At 45.4% G+C, this 21,284-nt stretch overlaps 1 protein-coding gene across 2 annotated transcripts in view; it reads right to left on the bottom strand.

The window, feature by feature from the left end:
* NR3C2 (nuclear receptor subfamily 3 group C member 2) overlaps nt 1–21,284 on the bottom strand; it is a 292,292-nt gene that overhangs the window by 64,713 nt on the left and 206,295 nt on the right. For both annotated transcript variants that reach the window (XM_045830979.1, XM_045830980.1), the window contains exon 4: nt 19,390–19,506. In XM_045830979.1, the coding sequence (XP_045686935.1) occupies nt 19,390–19,506 (117 nt within the window). The remainder of the gene's footprint in view (nt 1–19,389; nt 19,507–21,284) is intronic.

Raw genomic sequence — 21,284 nt, 5'->3', positions numbered from 1 at the left:
AATGACTGACATTACACGACAAGGAAGTTCAGGTTTCGCTGAGACTACCGATGGTGAGACTGTAACTAAAGTTAAAGGTTACTAAAATGTTTGCTTAGTAGGAGAAAGGACTGGTGAGCTGGATGACCACACACACGACAATGAGCCCAAGAGCCGGTACAAAAGCGCATTTCTCACAATTTGCATGACACAGAAAATATTCTGTATTTCTGTGTATCATCACTGTAGTATTCAGAACATCTTCTAAATGCAAGGCAAAGTAGACAAGCAGAATTTTAAAAGAGTCTTCAGGTTAGAAGCTAACACCAACATCAGAAAGGATGGGCACAACAAGTACATTAATTAATTAGTCCTGAGAATAGAAAAAACAAATGTCAATGTTTATAGCTTTTATGCATTTTAAATAAATATTACTCCTGTTTATTTATATTTTACATTATTTAAAAAAAAATTACCCACATTTTCTTTCACTGACATTATCAGAATGAGTCTAAATTAAGAATTAAGAGTAGTCAATGATGCCTGCACTTGGAAAAAAGTTATTTTTGTAGGCTGGGATCTCTTAGGGATACAGGCTGAATTGGTTTGGAAACTCCCAGATAAAGCTGAGCCAAACCAAATGGTGTTTTTTGAGTAAGTGATCCTCCTGCATTTGCTTCTCATGTTTCCATCCAGCCTTTTTTTTTTTTTTTGGTACACAGGGTTGGCACTGAACCCTCCCGAGGCACCCTGGTGACGCCTGGTGTGGGCAGGTCTCGGTCGGTGCTGGGAGGAGCTGTCCCTACCGCCCGGTGGGGAGCAGCACCAGGCAGGGCGCACACACCCGCCTGACCTCTGGGCTCTGGCTCGAAGGGGAGCTGCTGCTTTCCGTCGGGTGTTCGGCTGCAGAGTAAAGGCCAGCTCCGGTGACCCTCTCAGAGCCTAGCTCACTCAGCACAGCGGTCTGAATAAAATCTTTAGAGGAATATGCTTTCCATTTAAGTTTCAAAAGTCTTCTTTAAATTTATGTTATTTAGCTACATTACAAAAAAAAAGTCCAAGAGAGTAATTAAGGCCTTAATAAATACGATGCTCATTCATTGAAAAGAAAATTTTAGGCCATGCAAACACCAAGTGCCTTTTCACTGTATTTTCAGTGATTCCCTACAGTCTGCGTTTTCCTTTCCCGTGTGGGATGGAAACACACAATTAGGTGAGAACAAGTCAGCCCTTCTCCTCAAAGGCGGGAGATGAGCAGCCCCGCGGAGGCCTCCTGGAGACGACCTGGGAGGTTTGGGAGAGATAACTGGGTCATTTCCGAAAGTTTTTCTTTGTGAAAAACTCCACAATTCACTTTTAAGACACTGAGTCATTTTTCAAGTAACATCCCATTTGCAACGAGGAGATGAAACAAAACCAGTTATTTGTTTCTTCTCACAAATTGCCATTAGCATTCTGCTTGTGTTCCAAAGATAGGTTTCCCTCCGCCGCAAACAAAGCCTGCCAGCACGCTGTCATTTTAGCGCGGCTCTGAACAGTGCGCCTCTGCTGACGGGTGTCACCGATGGCTTTGCTGGTGTCGGCATGCCCCCCTGCTGGTGTCACGGCGTGGCCCACGGCCCACGCTGCCACACCAGAGCAGAGGCCCTGAGTAGGGTCAGTTCTTCTCTGCTGATGTGGGTTAAGGCCAATTTCATGCTATGATTTTCAAATGGACGGTGTGGTTGTAAGTCACACACCATGTGAAACAAAAATTTTAACCCCCATAATCATCTGTAACCTCCACAATTGAATGGGGATGATACAAGCCTGCGACCTTCCCTGTGGAGAATTCCTACCTTTTAATGATATTTTCTTTGGGCCCACAGTTAGGGTCAGAAATTCTCTTTCAGGATCAAACAGTCGCCCTTTACAGATAAGAGCACAGGACCATGCACGACATAATGATATACTCTGTATTTGTTTTGTTTCTGGATTATCGTGCTTAGAGCTTGTCTATACATTCTATTACATGGTACACAGTCGGTGTCAAGTAAGTGCTGACTGAATGAAGAGAAAGAGAAGTGCAAATAAACAAACAAGTGAATGCTCCTTTGACCTTGTACAGGTTAGATTAATGGGATGACTGCGGCCGCCATTGTCCAACCAAGCTTTAAGGGAATCAGAGAGCGAGGGTGTTGGGTTTCACTCCGAATGCCAGCGGGCCAGGCTGGTCTACCAAGAAAACAACTAAAGGCTCGGTCCAGCCCTCCTTTGACAGACACTCTCTGAGAAGCATCAGGCCAAATGTGGTCCCAGAGGGCAGGCCGCCCTATCACTTCCAACTTGGAGAAAGTCTAAGAAGAGATGAAAAAGGGAAGAACCAAAAACAAAGTAGCTTTTTACCTCTTTCCCTTCACAGAAGAACCACACACTGCTAGGATTCAGAAAAGAGGCGCTCTTATCTACATCCCTAGTTTTCGAGCCCAGTTAGTGTCCCTGAATTAGACACGGCAGCATGGGATCCTTTCTGTGGGTGGACTGACCGGAAATATACTTGCCCTTGACTCTGGTCTGTCCTTGGGGAATGGGTGGGGACACAGAGAAATGCTGGGATCTGTCCCTAATAACCATCATCAATTCAACATTTTGATTCTAAAATTGTGAGCAGCCTAACAGAATCGGCCTTCTAGAGCCAGAAGGAACACACACACACACACACACACACACACACACACACAAAACCAGCTTACTGTCCTCATTTTAAATTACAGGAAATAAAGTTCCAGAAAGATAAACTGGCTTGCCTAGGATTCTCACTGGTAGACACAGTAGATACACTCAGCCTTGGTGGTTTCCAGTCTAGTGGCCTGTCAGTGGTGCCAGGGTCAGAAAATGTGCATAGGAGGGGCTTAGAGAAACCTGTGGAAACACATTTGCTCAATGAGACATCTGTTTGTATTTATTTACGCAGGCCGGAAGGCATGTGATGAAAATTACGGGGGAGAGGCTGCAGACCTCTCCCTAGGTCACGTGACGATCGCTGGAATATCTGTTTAATTCGGTGCGAGCACAACACCATCCAAATGGAATCCCCACTTCCCCAAACACGGTTTCTTGAGGGTTACCAGAGGGAGACCAAAGCCGGATGACAACGTTAGCCAAGGCCCTGGTGGCACGCTGGTGAGCAGACGGACCATGTTTGCCCGACTGTGAGTGGTCTCACCTGCACAGAAGGCCACCTGCAGTTTTGTGATGACATCAGAGGAAATATGTCTCCATAAATGACCCACCCAGTGCGGTAATACACGGCCCCACTGCCACGTCTGATTCTGACAGTGAATTTCAAGAAGACACTGAGAAACTGCTGTAGCCTCGGCTACCACAGCCCTGGGGTTCAAGTTGGTGCATTAGGACACATGGCATGCCAGATGGGGGCTGAAGCCCCTCAAGGCGGGGACCTGCATGAACATCCAGTTTTCCTGAGTGACAAGCAGGATTTGGAGGAATGGCTCCTACGTACCTAGAACTGCCCCCCCGATCTGCCTTCGTGGCTCAGGTACACGCCCCGACTACAGTCTCCAGGGAGTTTTGTAACTTTTCGTGTGCGTTAGTTGATTAGGAAATCACTTACATCAATTATTTTCAGTATTTACAGCTGTTACAGTCTAGTGTTTTGGTACTTGGTTCGTATGTTCAGAAAAAAACATTTTTAATCTTGTATTTTCAGGAGCCTGCTATCAACTAGATTCTTATGGGAAAGACATATTATACAAAACAGTGAGGAGAAAGACTAGAAATCTGGGGAAGAAACTCTTATCAGATATACTGTCTGGCTACTTGGACAACTTATAAGATCCGAATATGGTTATACATAATTTCCACTTTATGTCCCTAAACAAATTTTAATTTATTTCCTAAAGTATTGGGTTGCATTAGGATATAAATTGTTATGAAAAAATGTAAAGGCCGTTACATTTTTTTCTGTATGATGGCTCTAGTACTGCTCTGTTGTCTTTAACTTCATTCGAAACAGTTTTGTTAGATTGCATTGTGACAACTGTTGTATCAGGTGCATTTAAAAAAAATTATCAAAACTGGTAAATTTTTGTGCAGCCATTTAAACATTGAAGCTGTAAGAAGATACTCAACATTTTTGGTGTATTATACTTTATTATTTCAAGAAAGGTAGAAACACAACTGAAACGCAGAAAGTGATTTGTGCAGTGTATGGAGGCAGTGCTGTGCCTGGGTCAAGCATGGGAGAATGGTTTATGAAGTTTCTTGGCACTGCTAGCACTTTGACCAAATACTTCTTTGCTGTGGGACCATCTTATGTTGCAAGATGTTTAGCAGCACCCCTGGCCTCTACCCACTAGAAGCCAACAGCAAGAGATAGCCGACACACTCAAAATATCCAAATCAATAAAGTTATTGGTGAAAATGAAAAATGTGTCCTGTATTTTATGGAAAAAAAAATGTAACAGACTTTTTGGCTAGACTAATAAAAATAATTATTAGAAGCTATTTATACTTTAAAGGCTTACTAAAAGTAATGATATAATAGAGAATTTCAACTAATACAGGATCTGGAAAATGAAGAAAAGCATAGGGCCCCAGGTGATGAAACGAAGACTATCTTGCTAATTCTCCCACTGCGGTCCCTGCACAGTCTTCCCTAGAATCATCTGGGGGCTTTTCAAGATGTGTAATCTTAGGCCACCTCAAATCTAGAAGGCAGAATGTCTACAGGCGGGGGCTGGAAGTTCCCTCGTTTTTAACAAACTCCCTTGTGATTTTCCACTTGCCTTTTGAAATTAAGAACCAACCGAAAGATTCTGAATGGGATTAGCGTTAAAAGGGAGAAACAGAGAGAGCCTGGAAGAAGATTCTTCAGAAAAAATAAGAGAGGGAAGGGAAGGAGATGGGGAGGGGAGGGGCAGGGAAGGAAGGAGATGGGGAGGGGAGGAAGGAAGGGAGAGCGGGAGGGGAAGGGGAGGGAACGCTAAGGTAAGGTAAGATAAGGAGAGAAAGAGTTATAGACAAGGGTAAAAACATCTACACCAGGGTTTCTCAGCCTCATCGCTATGGACATTTGGGGTCAGATCATTCCCTACAGCCGGGTCGGTCCTGGGCAATCCAGGCTATGAGCAGCACCCCTGGCTCGCTACTCCCTAAGGGCCAGCATTTCCACTGTAAGCTGTGACAGCCCAAAATGCTTCCAGACTTTGCCAAGTGTTGCCCCCACCAGAGGCATAACTGCCCCTGACTGAGGGCCACTGGTTTCCACTAAGGAAGTTTATTTAAAGAAGAACAGTAAACTAGAAAGATCATTAAATCCCTAGACTTATATAAAAAAACAATCAACTGAGAACTGAAAGAAGCATGCTAACCCATTATGTTTCCTAAAGTCAGTTTCCTTGATAGCAGAAGTCGTAAACTAGAAAGTGAGTTAAGTATAATTTAAAAACTTCATTTTCACAGTTCAGAATCTGGCATATTTCTCTCTCTCTCTCTCTCACACACACACACACACACACACACACCCGTGTGCGCACACACAAATTGCATCTCTGATATCCAAAAAGAAGTCTCCAGATCTGGTAATATTCACCTGGTTTCCCCAGTGACAACAGGCAGCTGGAGCTGGGAGGTGTCCATCTCTGTGGAAGGAGGTCCCCCCCCACGCTTTACGGACGGGCGAATGCCATAGGACATTCCTTATGTGTGTTGTTAGTGTTGTATGGGTTAGAACCTATCCACACATTCAAAACTTGCCTTTAGCTTCCCAGAGATCAAGCTCTTGTGACCAGTGCCACACTTTTTAACTCTTTAACCACAGATCTAACGTATGGGTGCCACAGGCACACACACGCAGCACACGAGAGAAGGTCCCGCAGTTTCGTGTACTCATAATGTCGAGTTTACAATTCATAAGTCATGGCCAAGTACCCTCCCACGCCCAAAGGGTGTATGTACCAAGTGACAAGGGCATATCCTGTATGTTATTACACTCATAAAAAAATGAGTAATGGCTGACTTGATTTCAACATTCTCACATTAAAATTCAAGCTGGGTTTCACACAATGGGCTTCCTCACTAACCATCCATTAAAGCCAGTATTTGTTCCTGGGAAGAAGCTGGGCCTTCCCCAGACCGCATCTTCCTTCAGCTGTGCTGCTGGCACTGTTCCCAGGGGGCGGCTTCCTGCTGGCGCCACCTGGAGGCAAAGAGGTCCACGCCCGAGGCTTTTCCCTGTCCTGCGGATGGCGGCCCTGCGCCTGGCCAATGTCAGTGTACGATCGACCCTGGTGACAATCTAAAGGAATTTCCAGGGATAACCTGCACAAAGTCACTTCAATCATGAGCAGAGTTTCACACTGTTCAGTTATGTAGAAGGCACGCATTTTTTTTCTCATGATGAAGGTCTTGTGGACCCTCCCAAATAACATTCTCTTCATGGGCTGCGCATTTCTGTCAATCTTGGTCAAGTTCGTGGGAAGAGAGGTTCTTCTCCCACCGGATCAGCACATACCCTTTGCCTTTGACCTTGGGTTACAACTGTTCTGGAGACCTTGGATTCTACTGATTTTGTGAACAATCCCTGGGATTTACTCCACTAAGCTCTTCAACCAAATACTAATTTAATCATCACTCTTTTCTTTTCACTCCATTACTTCTTATTTATTTCAGAGACTCACTCCTCCAGCCATTTTATTCTAGGTCAACTGATCCTAAGTTCTCTTGATGTTGAACTTAATGCTTCATTACAAACCACTCACCCTGGGCTAGTATTCCCACCTTAACGGCAGCAATGGCTATCCCAAAATGCCATTATCCTACTCTGGGGACAAAAACGTGGTTAAGTAAATATAATCAAGATGTTCAAACATCACATGACCCATTAAGGAATGAAGAGATACACAAAACCTTGTCTGCGATGTATTACCATTTAAGAAGTTGCCCAATTACACTACAGAAGTCAATGTGAAGATGAGACTTATCATACGTGTTTTGGAAACTGCACCTTCATGGTGCAGAGATGGGAAATCATATTTATACTAGAACTTTAAAAAATATCATTCTTGGACTCTTATAGAACTACTTTTGAAATGAACTCCATTATGCCTTTAATAACTACATAACCAAACTTAATTTTTTTGCTAAATTCAGCTTAGTAATATATAAGCACAGTTTAACTGCATGTTTTCACTCATTTTTTCAATAAACATTTAGCAAGCACCTATGTACTTTCTCAGTGTGCCGAACAGAAAGACAAAAGGACAACCCTGTTCCTGAGAAATCCGAAGGCTACTTGGCAAGAAACAACTATAAACAAATAATGATAATAAAACCTGGTGAGTGCTACAATAGAGGCTTTGGAAGCACAGAGAGGTACTAATTAACCTCCTCTCAGGAAGTCCTAAAAAGCTTTATAGGAGAAGTCTCAATAAATGATGTACCTGGGTAACACCTTAGAAACCGCAAGCTCGTCCCACTGTGGAAGTCCGACCTGTGGGGAGTGCACCTGATGTGGGGGTGCTGCCGTGTGTGAGGTGCGTCTGGGGCAGCTAACGCAGACGTAGCCCAGGGGAGGAGCATGTAGGACTCGTAAGAACAGTGTGGACGGAGGCACAGCTGGGAGGCTGCGAACAAGACACCCTGGTGGCTTTAAGGAAAGGAGGGGTGGGGTCACGAGGCGGGAGAGAGGGGGATGAGGTGACCGAGTGTGTCAAGGACCCAAGTCGGGATGGCATCCCGAAACGCCAGCATGGCGACAGGTGCTGTTGAACGCAGGCCATATCACGATGGCCAAAATAATGGTCCCTCCAAGATGCTCCTCACGCCCAGAGCCTGTGAATGTGCACCTTCCAGGGCAAAAGGGGACTCTGCAGATTTAATTAAGGATGTTAAGATAAGGTAATGATTCTGAATTATTCAGGTGGGCTTGGTATAATCACAAAGGTCCTTGCAGGGGAAGATGGAGGCAGGGCGGGCAGAGAGGAGATGAGAGGCCGTGATAGGAGCCCTGCATTTAGTCTGGCTTCCACGATGGAAGGGGAGGAGCCAAAGAATGTTGGCTGCCTCCAGAAGGTGAAAAGGCCAGGAAACGCATTCTCTCCTCGAGCCTACAAAAAAACGCAGCCTGCTGACACAGCGCGCTGGGACCCACGTTGAACGTCTGACCTGGGAAACTCGAAGATAACACATTTCTGCTGTTTTAAGCTTGTGGTGCCTGGATGGAGCAGCACTGGGAAGCTCCTACCCACAGGAATAGTGTAGCTCCCTCTCAGCTCTCCTACTCTGGTGCACATGCGAGGTCTCTGCTGTGCCTGCGGAAGGGGCCGGCCACTCAACCCGCAAGGCCGACTGGATGGAACTGCCCAGTCACTGGCTGGGAGAAAGCTGAGGGCAGCAGACACTGCTGACTGTGCAGAGGGCGCGGCCGGGCAGGTGGCCTGACCATTCTGGAGAATGAGGCCCGGAAGTGGCTCAGAACCTTCCGAGGGGAGGGACCAGGCAGAGGCAGAGAGGGGTGTGTGTGGGAGTTGACAGCAAACCTGCATTGTTCACTGCTTTATGCTCAGCCACAGGATCCCACTTACTTTCAAATAACCTAAGGGAGGCTTGCGATTTTGTTTATTAAGAAAGAAAATAAATCAAACATTTTTAGAAAACTTTGACACAGGAGATACCAAAGCCTGTTGGGGAACAGGGCAGTCAATGAGCCTTAGAATAAATCAAGTTAAAGCAAGCTCTTTTAAGTTTTACTTTGAATCTGTTTTCAACCCCAGAGTATTTTAATCTAATCTCTTCTATAACATTTAAAGCCTGATAAGGACTTTGCTTTAACCAGGAGACAACTAGAAAGCCAACAACGGTGTCACCACTAACATGAACTGAAACGGTGACCCAAGCCATCTCTGCTGAGCAAGGACGGAGACGTGGGTCAAGAGGTCGTTTACTGTCAAGAAGCAACAACGTGGAGGACAGAGACCCCCCTGACGACTTGGGAGATATACAGACTTTTGACAACAAGCATGGGGGAGGGCACCCGGGGTGGGGCCCTGGGAATGTGGGGGTGGGGGCAAGATGCAGCCCTGGCCCCTTCCCTCTGCCCTCGCCTCCCCCAGGGGACACAAATGTCTGCACGTGTCGGGGGGGTGAGGGGGGTAAGTGAGTGGAAGTGGGTGCACTTAGGGTGGCGTTTCTCACTTTGCTGCTTCTTTCATAACAAATCTCAAACCTCTTCCAGGCCCCTTCTTTACCTGCTCGGTTTCCTCCCCGAGACTGTTCCCCACTTTCTCACTCTTTACCCCCCGCCCCGGCTTCCACACAGAACTGGAGGGTCACTGTCTCAGTGCTTGTCCTCTCTGAGGACAAGGAACCCTCCTCCGTGGTTCAGCTTTGAACACTCTGCTTCGCATAGTTGCAGCATTTGAATGTACGGCTTATCAAATACACCTAAAATTACTGCTCTGTAACTAGTAATGTTAGTAGGCTAAAAGCTAACATAGCCCTCTGAAAGGTTGTGCTAGACTTGGCAAAAAAAAAATCAGACATATTAACTTAAAATATCATTTCTAGGAGACTTACCTTGATGAAGAAATATTTACCAAATGCTGATTAGTGATCTTCTTGAGAGACATAAAAATAACATTAAATAGGAAAAGAAATGAAAACTAAAGGGCTCTTAAGAATCAGCGAAAATGTTTTGTTATCCTAAGAAAACTCGCCAGTGCTATAGCAACCCCCAGAGCAGGGTTCTCAGCTCCAGTGAACGAGAGACAACAGGCGGAACGTCATGAGAGTCAAGCTGCCCGCGTCTCACTCAGATGCACTGCCCAGGGTCTCCAGGAGAGAGGGATGTGCGCATGTGTTTAAAACACAGGCTTGGCAGATGCGTCTGATACGCAGTGGGGACCGAGTGCCGTCCTACAAGGTCACGTAATTCCACAGGCTCCTGGGCCTGCCATCCTTGTTAGGTGTGATCTTTTGAATGTGGCTTACATTCTCCACTCTGACTCAACTCCATCTAAAAAATATGAGTATCTACACAGTGGAAAAGTGCCTTTGCTCTATAGGATTTAAGTTTTTGCTTTAAAATTAAAAAAAAAAAAAGTGAGCCAATTAACATATGCAAATGTTTCTAAGTAGTTAACAGAAAATGCCTTTCATTTATATAGCAAATAAAGAGGAAACTGAATTTTCACTGGTGAAGCAGTCTAATTTTAGAAGGAAGAATGGCCTGGTTTGCAGAGAGCTAGAGGAAGAAAACTTGATGTTGAAAGAAATCTTCAATTACTAAAGTTTAAAAAATTGTGCACTGACGTTTGCCTCCCAGTTTCCATGTGGTTGCTGAAGCTGAGTTCTTCAGAGTTTCTCGGGAAACAGGAATGAGCTGGGGTGCGCTAAGGGAAGGGAGGGGAACCCACAGAAAGCCAGTGGCTGGAGTTGCCTCCTGCGTCCCAAGTCTTTCTCCGCAGCTACTTCCTAGTCTCCGTTACAAAGGCGACAAAAGAGATGGACAGGGCCCGCGCTCCAGGGGGATCAACCAGAGCAGGCCCAGTCTGCCTCAAACCAGAATAACTTCAAAAACTCCAAGGTGGCTAGAGACCTTCACTGTCAGGTTGGATTCGATTTCTGGGTGAGAACATGAAGAAGGGCTGACTTTCAGGGTGCAGGTTCAGGGAGGCCTGTTCAAGGGAAGAACTCCGCCTGCTGACAGATGCTGCAGCCGGAACTGGGCGGGGGAGGCTGCCTGCAGTCAGGAAGAAGCTGTGGGTCTGCTTTCAGGACGCCGAGCTGCACCTTCCCAGACAGTGTCCCACGGGAGTCCCAGTAGATGCCACGGGGCCATATGGTGGGGTCAGCGCACAGAGGAAGCAACCAGGACCAACCAACCACGCAGCAGGGGACAGAGATACAGACGGGCATCCTGAGGGGCTACCTACTTGTTTCAGTGGATACAAGTCAAGAAGTCGCTGACACCATTGCTTTGCAATGACAAAGAACTCCAGGGATGTGGGCCATTTCCAACACTCTGGGTGATCTTAAGGACCTGTTACTAAATTTCCAATGCCTACGTGGCTTTTAATTTCTTCATTCTTACAGATTAGCTCTTCCAAAGCAAGGCCAATGCCTGCTTTATCATCACTACCCTGGCAACATTACGAGGGACATCTGGAATTTCAGATACAGTGATACATGTTGAATTGATGGATAGACCTTTTAAACACTATGAGACCTTCCTATACAAATCAGATTAATCTTAGTATACAACAGTACACAGTAAAAGAGTGACTGCTTACTTCCATCAATATTTAAACATATTCTACATTATTATGCTTTAAAAACAAATATGGTACAAAACACTGAAGGAGGAAGATAGAACAATTATATCTTGAAGGTTCTTATTTTTATGGTGTAACTCAGCACCTGCCTTTACACTGTTGTTGACAAATCAAAATAATGAAGCGGCATATCTTGAAGAAACTATTTTTACTATCCGCGTAGCTCAGCTTTGAAGAGCCTCTCTGTCAAACTGTAAATCATTCTTTGTGCGTCTGTAATACAGGGCTCAGCAAACATCTTGACTCTTCTTCCACTTTTACTTCCCCAATTTATTACAGAGAACTTGTACATTCCTTTATACATCACTATGATGAATATACACTTTATAATTTGATAAATCAACCCAAGTACTTTAAAAGTCTTTTAGAATCGGGTTAGCCTTTAGAAGGTATGCTACCTGTCCCCTCCAAATCACCACTTTCAAAGATCCCAATTATACTAAGTACCATACATATTTACTCCCAGAGGCTGGAGGGCTGTTAGAAAGTTAGCTCAATGGCTTTCTGTATATTCTGGAGGTGAGGACAGAGGAGTTATTGTAACATAAACGGCCTCCTCTCCCCATCGTCACAATCACAGCATTTCACTGTGAAAATGGGGAGAAGAGGGTATTTATTCAGAAAGCCAACAAGCAGCAGATCATTAGTCTCCAGACTTTCAAATGGAGAAAGACTGAGTTATATCCCTTAGTGGACACATCTGTTAATTGAAAGTAAATAAACTCAGTGATTATGACCTTGGGAAAATCAGAGTCAGAGGCCAACGACACAACTGAATCCTAGCGAACAGGCAGGGGGACTCCACCCAGAATGACTGAGTGCGGTCAACCTCGGACACGTGGTTACAAGTGGTTTCTTCTCCTTCCCTAACTTCTCCGCGTCCCTCATCCCACCCCCTGGAGCTCATCCCCCGATCTCAGCGCCTGGCATTTAGGGACAGAGAACCACCCAGGCATGGGGAGATGCTCTATAAGAGAATGTTCCTCTTACACATTAATTGGTGCTTAAAAACAACAGGCTTAAGATTTGCTTTACTTATGCTTTTTGTATTTCGTTCGGTTTGTGTGTTTTCAAAGTTGCCATATCAAAACAGCCTTGAACTCTAAGATAAAGCCTTAACAGTTCTGATCTAAGGAGCATAAGAGCCATTATTCTGCTTTGCCAGTCTGCTTATTAAAAAACTGATGCTTTTTTACTTTTAAGTATAGGGATAACTTACAATATGTGAATGAAAATCAGGGTGTTGAAAAATCGCTCTGATTTAAGGGATGCTCCATAATTGTCACATGACTGTAATTGTCATCAGTTCCTACTGAAGGTGCACCTATTACTCTCTGATTGTTGTCCATGCTTAGAACCCCTTTCTGAAAAACGGGGTCGACATGTTTTTTGTCACAGGTCATACTTTGTACCACACGACCTAAAACCTGGCCACAGGAGGCTGGGGAGTGGAAGGGCAGCTGAGGCAAAGGCTGCTGTTTGTCTCGATCCTCTGGAGGACTCCACCCAATCAGAAGCTCTACTCTGGACAGTGACCAACCAATCAGCTGGACCCTCTCTCGGGAAGTCTGCACACAGTATACTCAGTCAACAATGGAGTGGAAAGATGGAGAGAAGATAATACGTAGAAGCATCTGAAGTGGAAATCATGAGTAAGCCAATGCAACACAGTAAGGAGACAGGGCTTGGTGGAAAGAAACAGGTAAAAAAAAAAAGGGGGGGGGGAATCAAAGAGATGAACACCTGTTGTATTCTCAATGACATCTCAGTATTTTGAAAAGCCTGAGAAATTATCCATATTCTTACACCAAAACTGTCATCCGAGGTACCCTGAAAGAAGGTTAACAGTCCTAGAAAACAACTGAGTATCACAGAAAGTCCCAGGGACTGTGTGGAAGCGACAGGCTGCTGCAGGACCAGCCGGGGGAGAGCCCTGTACCTGCGAAGGTGCCCAGGAGAAGCAAGGGCAGCTCGGACTCCAGGTCTCTCAGACCACCAAGGCCCAATGACAAGCGCTCCTGGACCCAGAAGGTTCGGACGCGAGACTGGGATGACAGCCTATCAGGATGGACGACAAGTGAAAAAGCCGAGAGAAACATGGAAGCACCAAAGGCCATCCGTACACCCAAGAAGGACGTTTCCAACATCCCTGGGTTATACACTGGAAAAGACCCAAGAAAAACAGCCAGCCTCAGTGGGCTCACGAAGGAGCGAGTGCACCCACAGAGTTGTATTCTCGGGAGGGTGAACCTTTGCACACAAGACACCAACTCAAGTACAGTTTTAAAGAAAGCAAATAAAAATCAGATGTGCATGTTGACTGCAAATTATAAACACAGCAGTGTTTTAAAATTTAAAAGGAAAACATTCCTTGGAATTGAAGAAATATAGAACATCCTCAAATTCTATCTGCTTTGGCACCAATCCATCAAATTTGCAAGGTAAAAATACTAGTTGTTTAAGTTATATCACCATGACAATTAATATCACTTCACTTCTATATGGAGAGTCAAAAAACATACTACTTTCACTGACTTATACAAATGTACTATGTCTCCCGTCATTTTACTGCTCAAAAGCCCCACTGAAATTCTTCCTGCCTAGAAGCAGGAGGAATGAACAGAAGAAAAAAAAATCTGAGGAATGGTATTTGTTCATAAAAGTTGGTACACTTGGGCTTTCTAAACTTCTGCAGGCCACTGCATATCCTGCCTCAGGAGACCCTTAGAGATACAAAAATTGTTTTTCTTATTGGGTTTCTGATATTAAAGCTGCGCCCTCACTGGTGCTGATCCTGTCACCTCTCTCCCCAGACCCGCACTGTGTGTGAATTCTGCCGGTGACCACGCCAGCCGGCTGCAGCCAGTTGCTGGCAGGTGAAGCCAGTTTCCTCAAGTAAACAGATCCCTGTCCCCGGCTGGTGTGTCAGTCAGGATTCTGTCCTTCTCTGGTCTCTGGGTCATTTGCTTGTCACTCCGTTTCAGTTGTGAAAGCGTTTCACAGAGGGGGACTTACTGATGGGTGTCTGCCTGCCTGCCCGCCCCTCTGTCTGTCTGTCCCCTTGTTCTGCTTTCCTCCTCCTATGCAAAGAAAACGACTCCTTCGGCTATCTAGATGTCTACATCTTTTTACTTTTTCTAATTCTTTTAGGTTTTCAGTAGCACTGTTAGTTACCTTCTGCTTCCCTTCTCTTTTGTACAAAATTAGGACCTCTATTTTCTCTAGGTTTTATTATTTCCCTAACCATGTTCCTCTTATTCACCAAGTAGAAGAGAGAGAAGAAAAGACTCGTCCACAGCCTTGCCCCACTAACACGATCGCTTTGGTGTTCTGACACTCCTTCCCTGTCCGTTGGCACAAACCTTTTCTTCACATGTGGCTGTAACCACAGAGTGAGTAACCCCGATAGTTTTGCCTATGAATTTTTCGTTACCAGTTTTTCAGAAAGAATTCTATGTTGTTAGGAACTTTCACCACCATGATTTTATTGGCTGATTAGTACTGCATTATGTGGATGAGCTTTAACTTCAATACTCTCCTCTCTCTGGTTCTGTTCTTCTCAGGGACGCATGAACGTGTGTTTCTTTGAACGACCCCCTGCACGTCAGCATCATGCGCCCCTCCAATTTTTGGCCCAGGCCCCTTCTCTTTGTCTCCCAGAATCAACTACAGTGTCTGCTGTTGCCACTGCTTCCTGCAGCCTGAGGCCTCTTCTCTCTGTTCCCACGACATGCGCCATGCCGGGAGGGAACAGAGGACCCGACCTGGCCACCCTGTAGAGGCTCCTCAGGTAAACTGAGTAGACCTGAGTGGCTGCTGGGATTGCGGGAAGCTGCAGGTGGGCCATGGGAGGAAACTGAAAACGTGAAAAACCGGAATTAGGACTATCCCGTGGCTTGTGAAGTCTACATTTTTTAAAGCTGCAGGAAACAAGACTTTAATATTTCAGGGCCTTCAGCAAAGCAATGTAAAAGTGGACTTCTCAGCATAGCTAATGAAAAATGAGACATGGGGGGTGGTTTGGAAAAGAGTCAAGGTGACTGCATCTGAATTCTTTATAAACATTTAAAAATATTAGTTAGTAAGTAATATTATATTAGTGTTAGGTGTGCCGTATAGTGATTTGACATTTATATACCTTGCAATGTAATCACCACACTAAGTCACCCGTCACTGTGACTACAATGCACTGTTCAGGTTTCCAATGATATGATCTCGAATTCCAAGCTTCTTACCTGTAAAGTGGGAGCCTTGGAATAGAAAAAAACCCCTGTAAGATCCCCTTCTATATCCTACGGCCAAAGTGCAGACAAGCCAGAGACTCCCAAGGAAGTCATTCTAGATCTGAGGGCCACTTAGCTTTCAGGCTATGCTTTATATATATTTTAGGAGAATCTCTCAAAGACATGAATAGATCGTCCTCTTCAGAACACTGGCATGTAAAGCTAAAGTGATTAATTCCTTTGGCGAAGGAGGTAAGTTCTCCTGTATATAGAACCAGAGTGTTTTTTTTTTTTAGATCTCCTAATAGGGGCTATAGTAAGAATGGCAGGCCCAGCTTGGGGCCAGAAAAGCTGTTATTTTCCTTTCCATTTCTCTGTTGACATTCTCACATCTCCTGCTATATTTTCCTTTGCACGCCGCCTAAAGCTCAGCAGGATTTTTAAAGAAAGGGAAGAGTCCTTGTGGTGGGAGTGGGAGGAGGGACCGGATCCAGAGAAAGGGGAAGCGGCACGCGTTATGGCTTTATTTTTCAGAGGAATACAGAGCTGTCGCTCTTCTCCCTTCCGTCCACTTTCTAAGAGCCAGCCTGCCTTGGAGGCTTGGTTAGGCTTATATGCTAACCAGCTGATAGGATAGGAAAAACAAATGATTCTACAGTACTTTGGATCCCTGAAGACTTCAGAAGGGGACGGCCGATTCGGTCCTGAGTCAGGGTCGCTCACTATCGGGAAAAGCCTTCCTGGTATTGCACTGAGCTGCCACCTGCCTTACCCCACAGGAGAGGCAGTGGGGGCGGGGGCGATGCCGGAGAAAGACAGACTGGACGGTCCTGCCTTGCTAGGAAAGCCGGGGTGATACTGGAACATGAGTGAGAAAATTTTAATTTAACTCGCATTTTTAGTTTTAAAAAACAGATGTGCATTACAAGGTTAAACTCTGCATTACCTTTTATTAATATAACAAAATTGCTTGCATTCCTTTTTGCCCAAATTTAGGCTACAAATTGAGGCTTCAGAATAAGTGATAAAAGAACAAGGAAATTAAAACATAGGTTACTTCGATTGGATAATTAGTGAAAGTTAATTATTTAATACACAAACCAGAAGTGGTTAAATTATAACTTGACCGTTAAAAGAAAATACCACTTACATGAATATTAATTTCCACTCTGTCCACTCTGACTCACTACTTTCAATGACCTTAAGATTCACGGTCAGCTTTCCCTGTATCAAACGTTCTACCAGAAACCACCGAGTCTAGCCCTATACACCGAACCCGACAACAAGCGAGGTGAGTTATGTATCTCATCCTGAGCCGGACCCACGGACCGATCAGTGTGGACACCAGGACAGAGCCTGGGTGCCGCCGGAAGAGAGGGTGAGTTCTGGCCCCGCCACGCCCAGGGGTGTGGCCTCGGCCAGCTCCCGAACCTCTCGGTGCCCCCACGAACTCACTCCCCACATGGACAGATGCACCGTGTGGTGTGGCACAGCGCTCCTGTGAGGCTGAAAAGGAGCACAGACAGGGCTGAGCAGTTTGCTTGGGACGCGGGAGCCCTCAGACATGCCAGTTCCCCCTCTCGTTATTCAACAAACAGCTACCGGACACCCACTTGGTGCCAGGCCTTCTCCCAGTCCCTGGAGATGGAACAACGAATAAAACAGACAACAATTCCTCCCCGGCGGAAGGTATATTCTAGCAGAAAATAATATGTGACAACGAAATGATGCTTACACTTACTTACAATTATTGCTAAACCAGCGGGCCTCTCTGCCAGCAAGGGGACACTGAGCAAAGTCTGGAAACCTTTGTGGTTGTCACGATGGGCCTCTAGTAGGTAGAGCCCGGCGCTGACAAATGTCCTACAACACAACAAAACCCACCCGGCCCCCAGTGCCGACAGGGCAGAAGGTGAGAAACCCTCTTCTCAAGGTCATAGACTCACTTAGTTAACCCTTGAAACTACCCTATGAGGTAGAACTGTAAGTATGGCTATTCTGTTATTCTTATAGTAACCAATAGTAACTGCGTTTTATAGAATATAATTAATGGTAATATTTCTATTACACGACAATAAACTATTTAATATTTGTGAAGTTATACAAAATTATAAACACACGCTTTAAAAACACCTTCCTAGTGTAAGGGAGGTGTGTGTTTAAAGACAAATGATGGATTTAAAACATTGATTTAGGGTTCCTTTTACAACCGAAGGCTGTACAGTTATGCCATCTCGATGTTAAATGACCGATCTCTCCTAATCCTCACTCCCATGCTCCAGAAGGCGCTCCTCTGTGCCACGGCTACGATGATGCGGGCATTGGGACAGGGCAGCAGTGCGGTAGACTAGAAACGCCAGAGCAGGAGTCCCCAGATCCACGATCCGGCCGCATCGTCCCACTGGCTATGGCATCTCTGGGCAAGCACTTAACTTCTCTAAGCACGTGAGGGTGACCATCACCAGCACCGGGGGCAATAATGCCTCTCCGATAACCTGTAAAAGTGCTACAGAAACTGCAGTGAGCGCGGCCACCTTCTATCCCACCACTGACATGGATTAGGCGACTGCGTTCTTTTCACCGCACACTGGCTCAGTTAATCCTCACCATCACCCGGGAGGTATGTGCACGTCAATGCCAAAGGAACGTGAGGAAATACAGAAACATGGTGACTTGCCTAAGGCTGCAGAGTCAGGAAGGTGCAAAACAAGAGTGCCCACCAGGCATTTTGGCTCCAGAACCCTCCCTCTTAATCCCTCTTACCCAGTGTGGGCCCCCCTGGCCCAGCTACCACGTGCAGTAACATTTGTAAGTAGTGCTGATTGCCTCGATTCTTTTCTTTCGTAGCATCTGCATTTACTTCATACTTAGAAAGGTCTTCCCTACTTGGAGAGTAGTTTTTTTTCCAAATCCATGTTTTCTTTTAATACTTATGTAGTTATATTTCAAAGTTTAAATCTTTCAAATACCCAGAATTAATTTTGGGGAACAGTAAGAGTTGGATTCAACTTTCTCATTTTGCAGATGGCTTCTCAGTTGTCAGGATTCCTGTTGGAGAAGTCGGCCTTCTCCCCACTGCTCTGGAATGCCCACTTTATTACGTACAAACTCTCTTACTATTCAGACCTACCTCTTGACTCTCTGTGGATCTGACCACCACCAGCACACAAATACACCAGCTATTTTAATGACTGTGGCTGTAGCTCATGTCTTACTATGTGGGAGAGTGAGTTGCCCTCATTATTTTCCTTTTCCAGGATTTTGCTGGCTGTTCTTTAGGAACCGAGAATCACGAATTGGTATTTTTGTTAGGACTGTGTTATATTTACAAATTAATTCAGGAAAAACCGATCTCCTTAGCAGGCTGAATCTTTCCACCCACAGATGTTGTGGACTTTTGTGTTTGGTTCAAGTCTTTTACCTCACCCTCCGTCATGGTGAGCTCCTGTAACATTTTAAAGTTTTCTCATGTAAGGCTTTCTTTATTACATTTACTTTGGGAGGTAGGAATGTGTTCCTGTCTGATTAATGTTATCACATGGATGTCTTATTTATAAACAGGTATGGTAATAAAAACTGGTAGGTACAATACTATATAACAAGTCATTCATTTTGATTTTGGTTACGTGCCCTGTTCTGGAAACTTCTGCACACTCAGGGTTGAAAACTTCACTAGAACCACAGACACGTCAAACTTCTTTTAAATTCCTGTTAAGACATACTTGTCTCCAAAAATGTTTTAGTTTTAAAAGTTTTTGCTCCATGTTAGTTGATCTTAAATTTTGGGGTATAGAGCCCAGAGGTATTATATCACAGACTAACAATTTTTATTCACCTAAAAGTACAAAACTTACCTCCTAAATTCATTCCGGCTTGGAGACATTTTTGAAGTCTGCAGGCAGGACAATTCTTCCGCCGAATCTTGTCAATGATGCAATCATTTCTTCCGGCACATAAATAGTTGTGTTGCCCTGAATGAAAAAAAACAACAACAGAAAACGATTGTTGAAATAAAGCCTATTATACTCATATAAATACTAACATGAATACTGAGAATATAAGGTTTCCTCTTTCCTGCCTTGACATCTCTTTTCAGAGACACAGAAGGGAAACCAGATTCATAGATGATACAGGCTCGGGCACGGTCGGCTTCACGTCGCCGAGACTTCAGATCACAGCCGGGAAGGTTAGCACTACGTTTGTTTTCAGCAGGTCCCCATATGAGGAGAGCTGCACTCCCCCACTGGTTAAACACTCTGATGGCTCCGTGGCGCCTCTCAGGCGATGGTGCAAACTTCGCTCAGACACCTCGACGGCACCCACCTGGTCCACTGTGCCTGCTCACCTCTCATGAACGTGATTTCCATGAGGACACTTTTCAGATCACACAGTTATTATTTAAAATGTTTATCTCATTCTGCAGGTGAAATGGGAAAAAGGTACTCAGATGTGGAAATATGCTTTGAGAGTGGCATCTACTGGCAACACATAAACTTGCGGCCTAGCTCTATTATTCATTTATTTATTAAAAAAAAATCTACAAAACACCCACTAGGTACCAGGCACAGTTAGAAACTCTAGGGATGCAATAATTAGTAAGACAGATAAGTGTCCCTGATCTCATTGATTTTCACTCAGTTGTGGGGAGGGGTAATCGGGGAGGTCATTAGGCACAGTGTACGCATGCCGTAGGGTAGCGCAGTCCGGGGGAGAACGCGCAGGGAGGGGTGTGTGGCACGATGCAGGTGTGGGAGGATGCGGGCAGATGCTGACATTTATTTGAGAAACAGTGCATAGAGGGGAGGCCTCACCAGAAGGTGATTTTCAATGAAGGAGCTGAAGGAAATGAAGGTGCTAACTGTGGATGTCTTGGGAAAAAAACATACCAGGCAGCCAGCTGGAGAAGTTGGTGAGGTAGGTGCAGGGGTCAGGAGGTTACCTGGCGTGTGTCAGGAACAGCCGAGTGGGAAAGCGCAGACAGAATGAGTGGAAAGCAAGGGGAGATGAGGAGAAGGAGCCAAGGTGATTCGGCTCATGTTAGGGCCTCATAGATCGTATTCGACTTCAACTTTTGGCTTAGAGAGCTCTGGGTGGAGAAATGACTTGATGTGATTTGCACTCAACAGGATCCCCCGGCTGCTGTGTTGACCACGGGCTGAGTGGACCAAGGAGAGGGGCAGGGCGAGCAGGGAGGAGGCATTCACTGTGACCTAATGGCGGGGCCCGTGTGGTAGCAGTGACAGCAGGGAGAAGTGGACGGATTCCAGTGCAGTTGAAGCGACAGCTACGAGGGTTTGCTGATGGCCCAGAGAAAAAGGGGAGTTACAGAGGCATTAAGATGCTTGAGCTGAAAAATGTAAAAAAACGGAAACATCATAAATCTAAAAGGAGAAGACAGTGGGAACGTGGGTTTTGTGGGTGACGATCGCAGCTGAGTCTTGGAGATGTCAAGTGTGAGAGGTCTGTGTCTGAGTGGAAGCATGAGACCGGCAGTTAGATACACGGGTCTGGGGGGAGGAGAGGTCAGCACTGGAGACGGAGTCAGCCTGTGGCCGCTACTTTAAGTCATGAGACTGCGTGAGACCACACGGAGAGTGAGCACAGACTGGAAGGAGAAGGGTCTGAGGACTGAGTCACGGGCCGGTGCAAACATGTGGGCAGAGCAGAGAGGGGGCCTCACTGCAGAGCACAGAGGGAGGGTCACTGCAGAGCAGAGAGGGAGGGTCACTGAAGAGCACAGAGGGGGCCT

This window comes from Phyllostomus hastatus, unplaced genomic scaffold, assembly GCF_019186645.2.
Source record: "Phyllostomus hastatus isolate PE091 unplaced genomic scaffold, TTU_PhHast_1.1 phas_contig_159, whole genome shotgun sequence".
NCBI lineage: Eukaryota > Metazoa > Chordata > Mammalia > Chiroptera > Phyllostomidae > Phyllostomus > Phyllostomus hastatus.
This window is presented reverse-complemented; position numbering and strand designations above follow the sequence as displayed.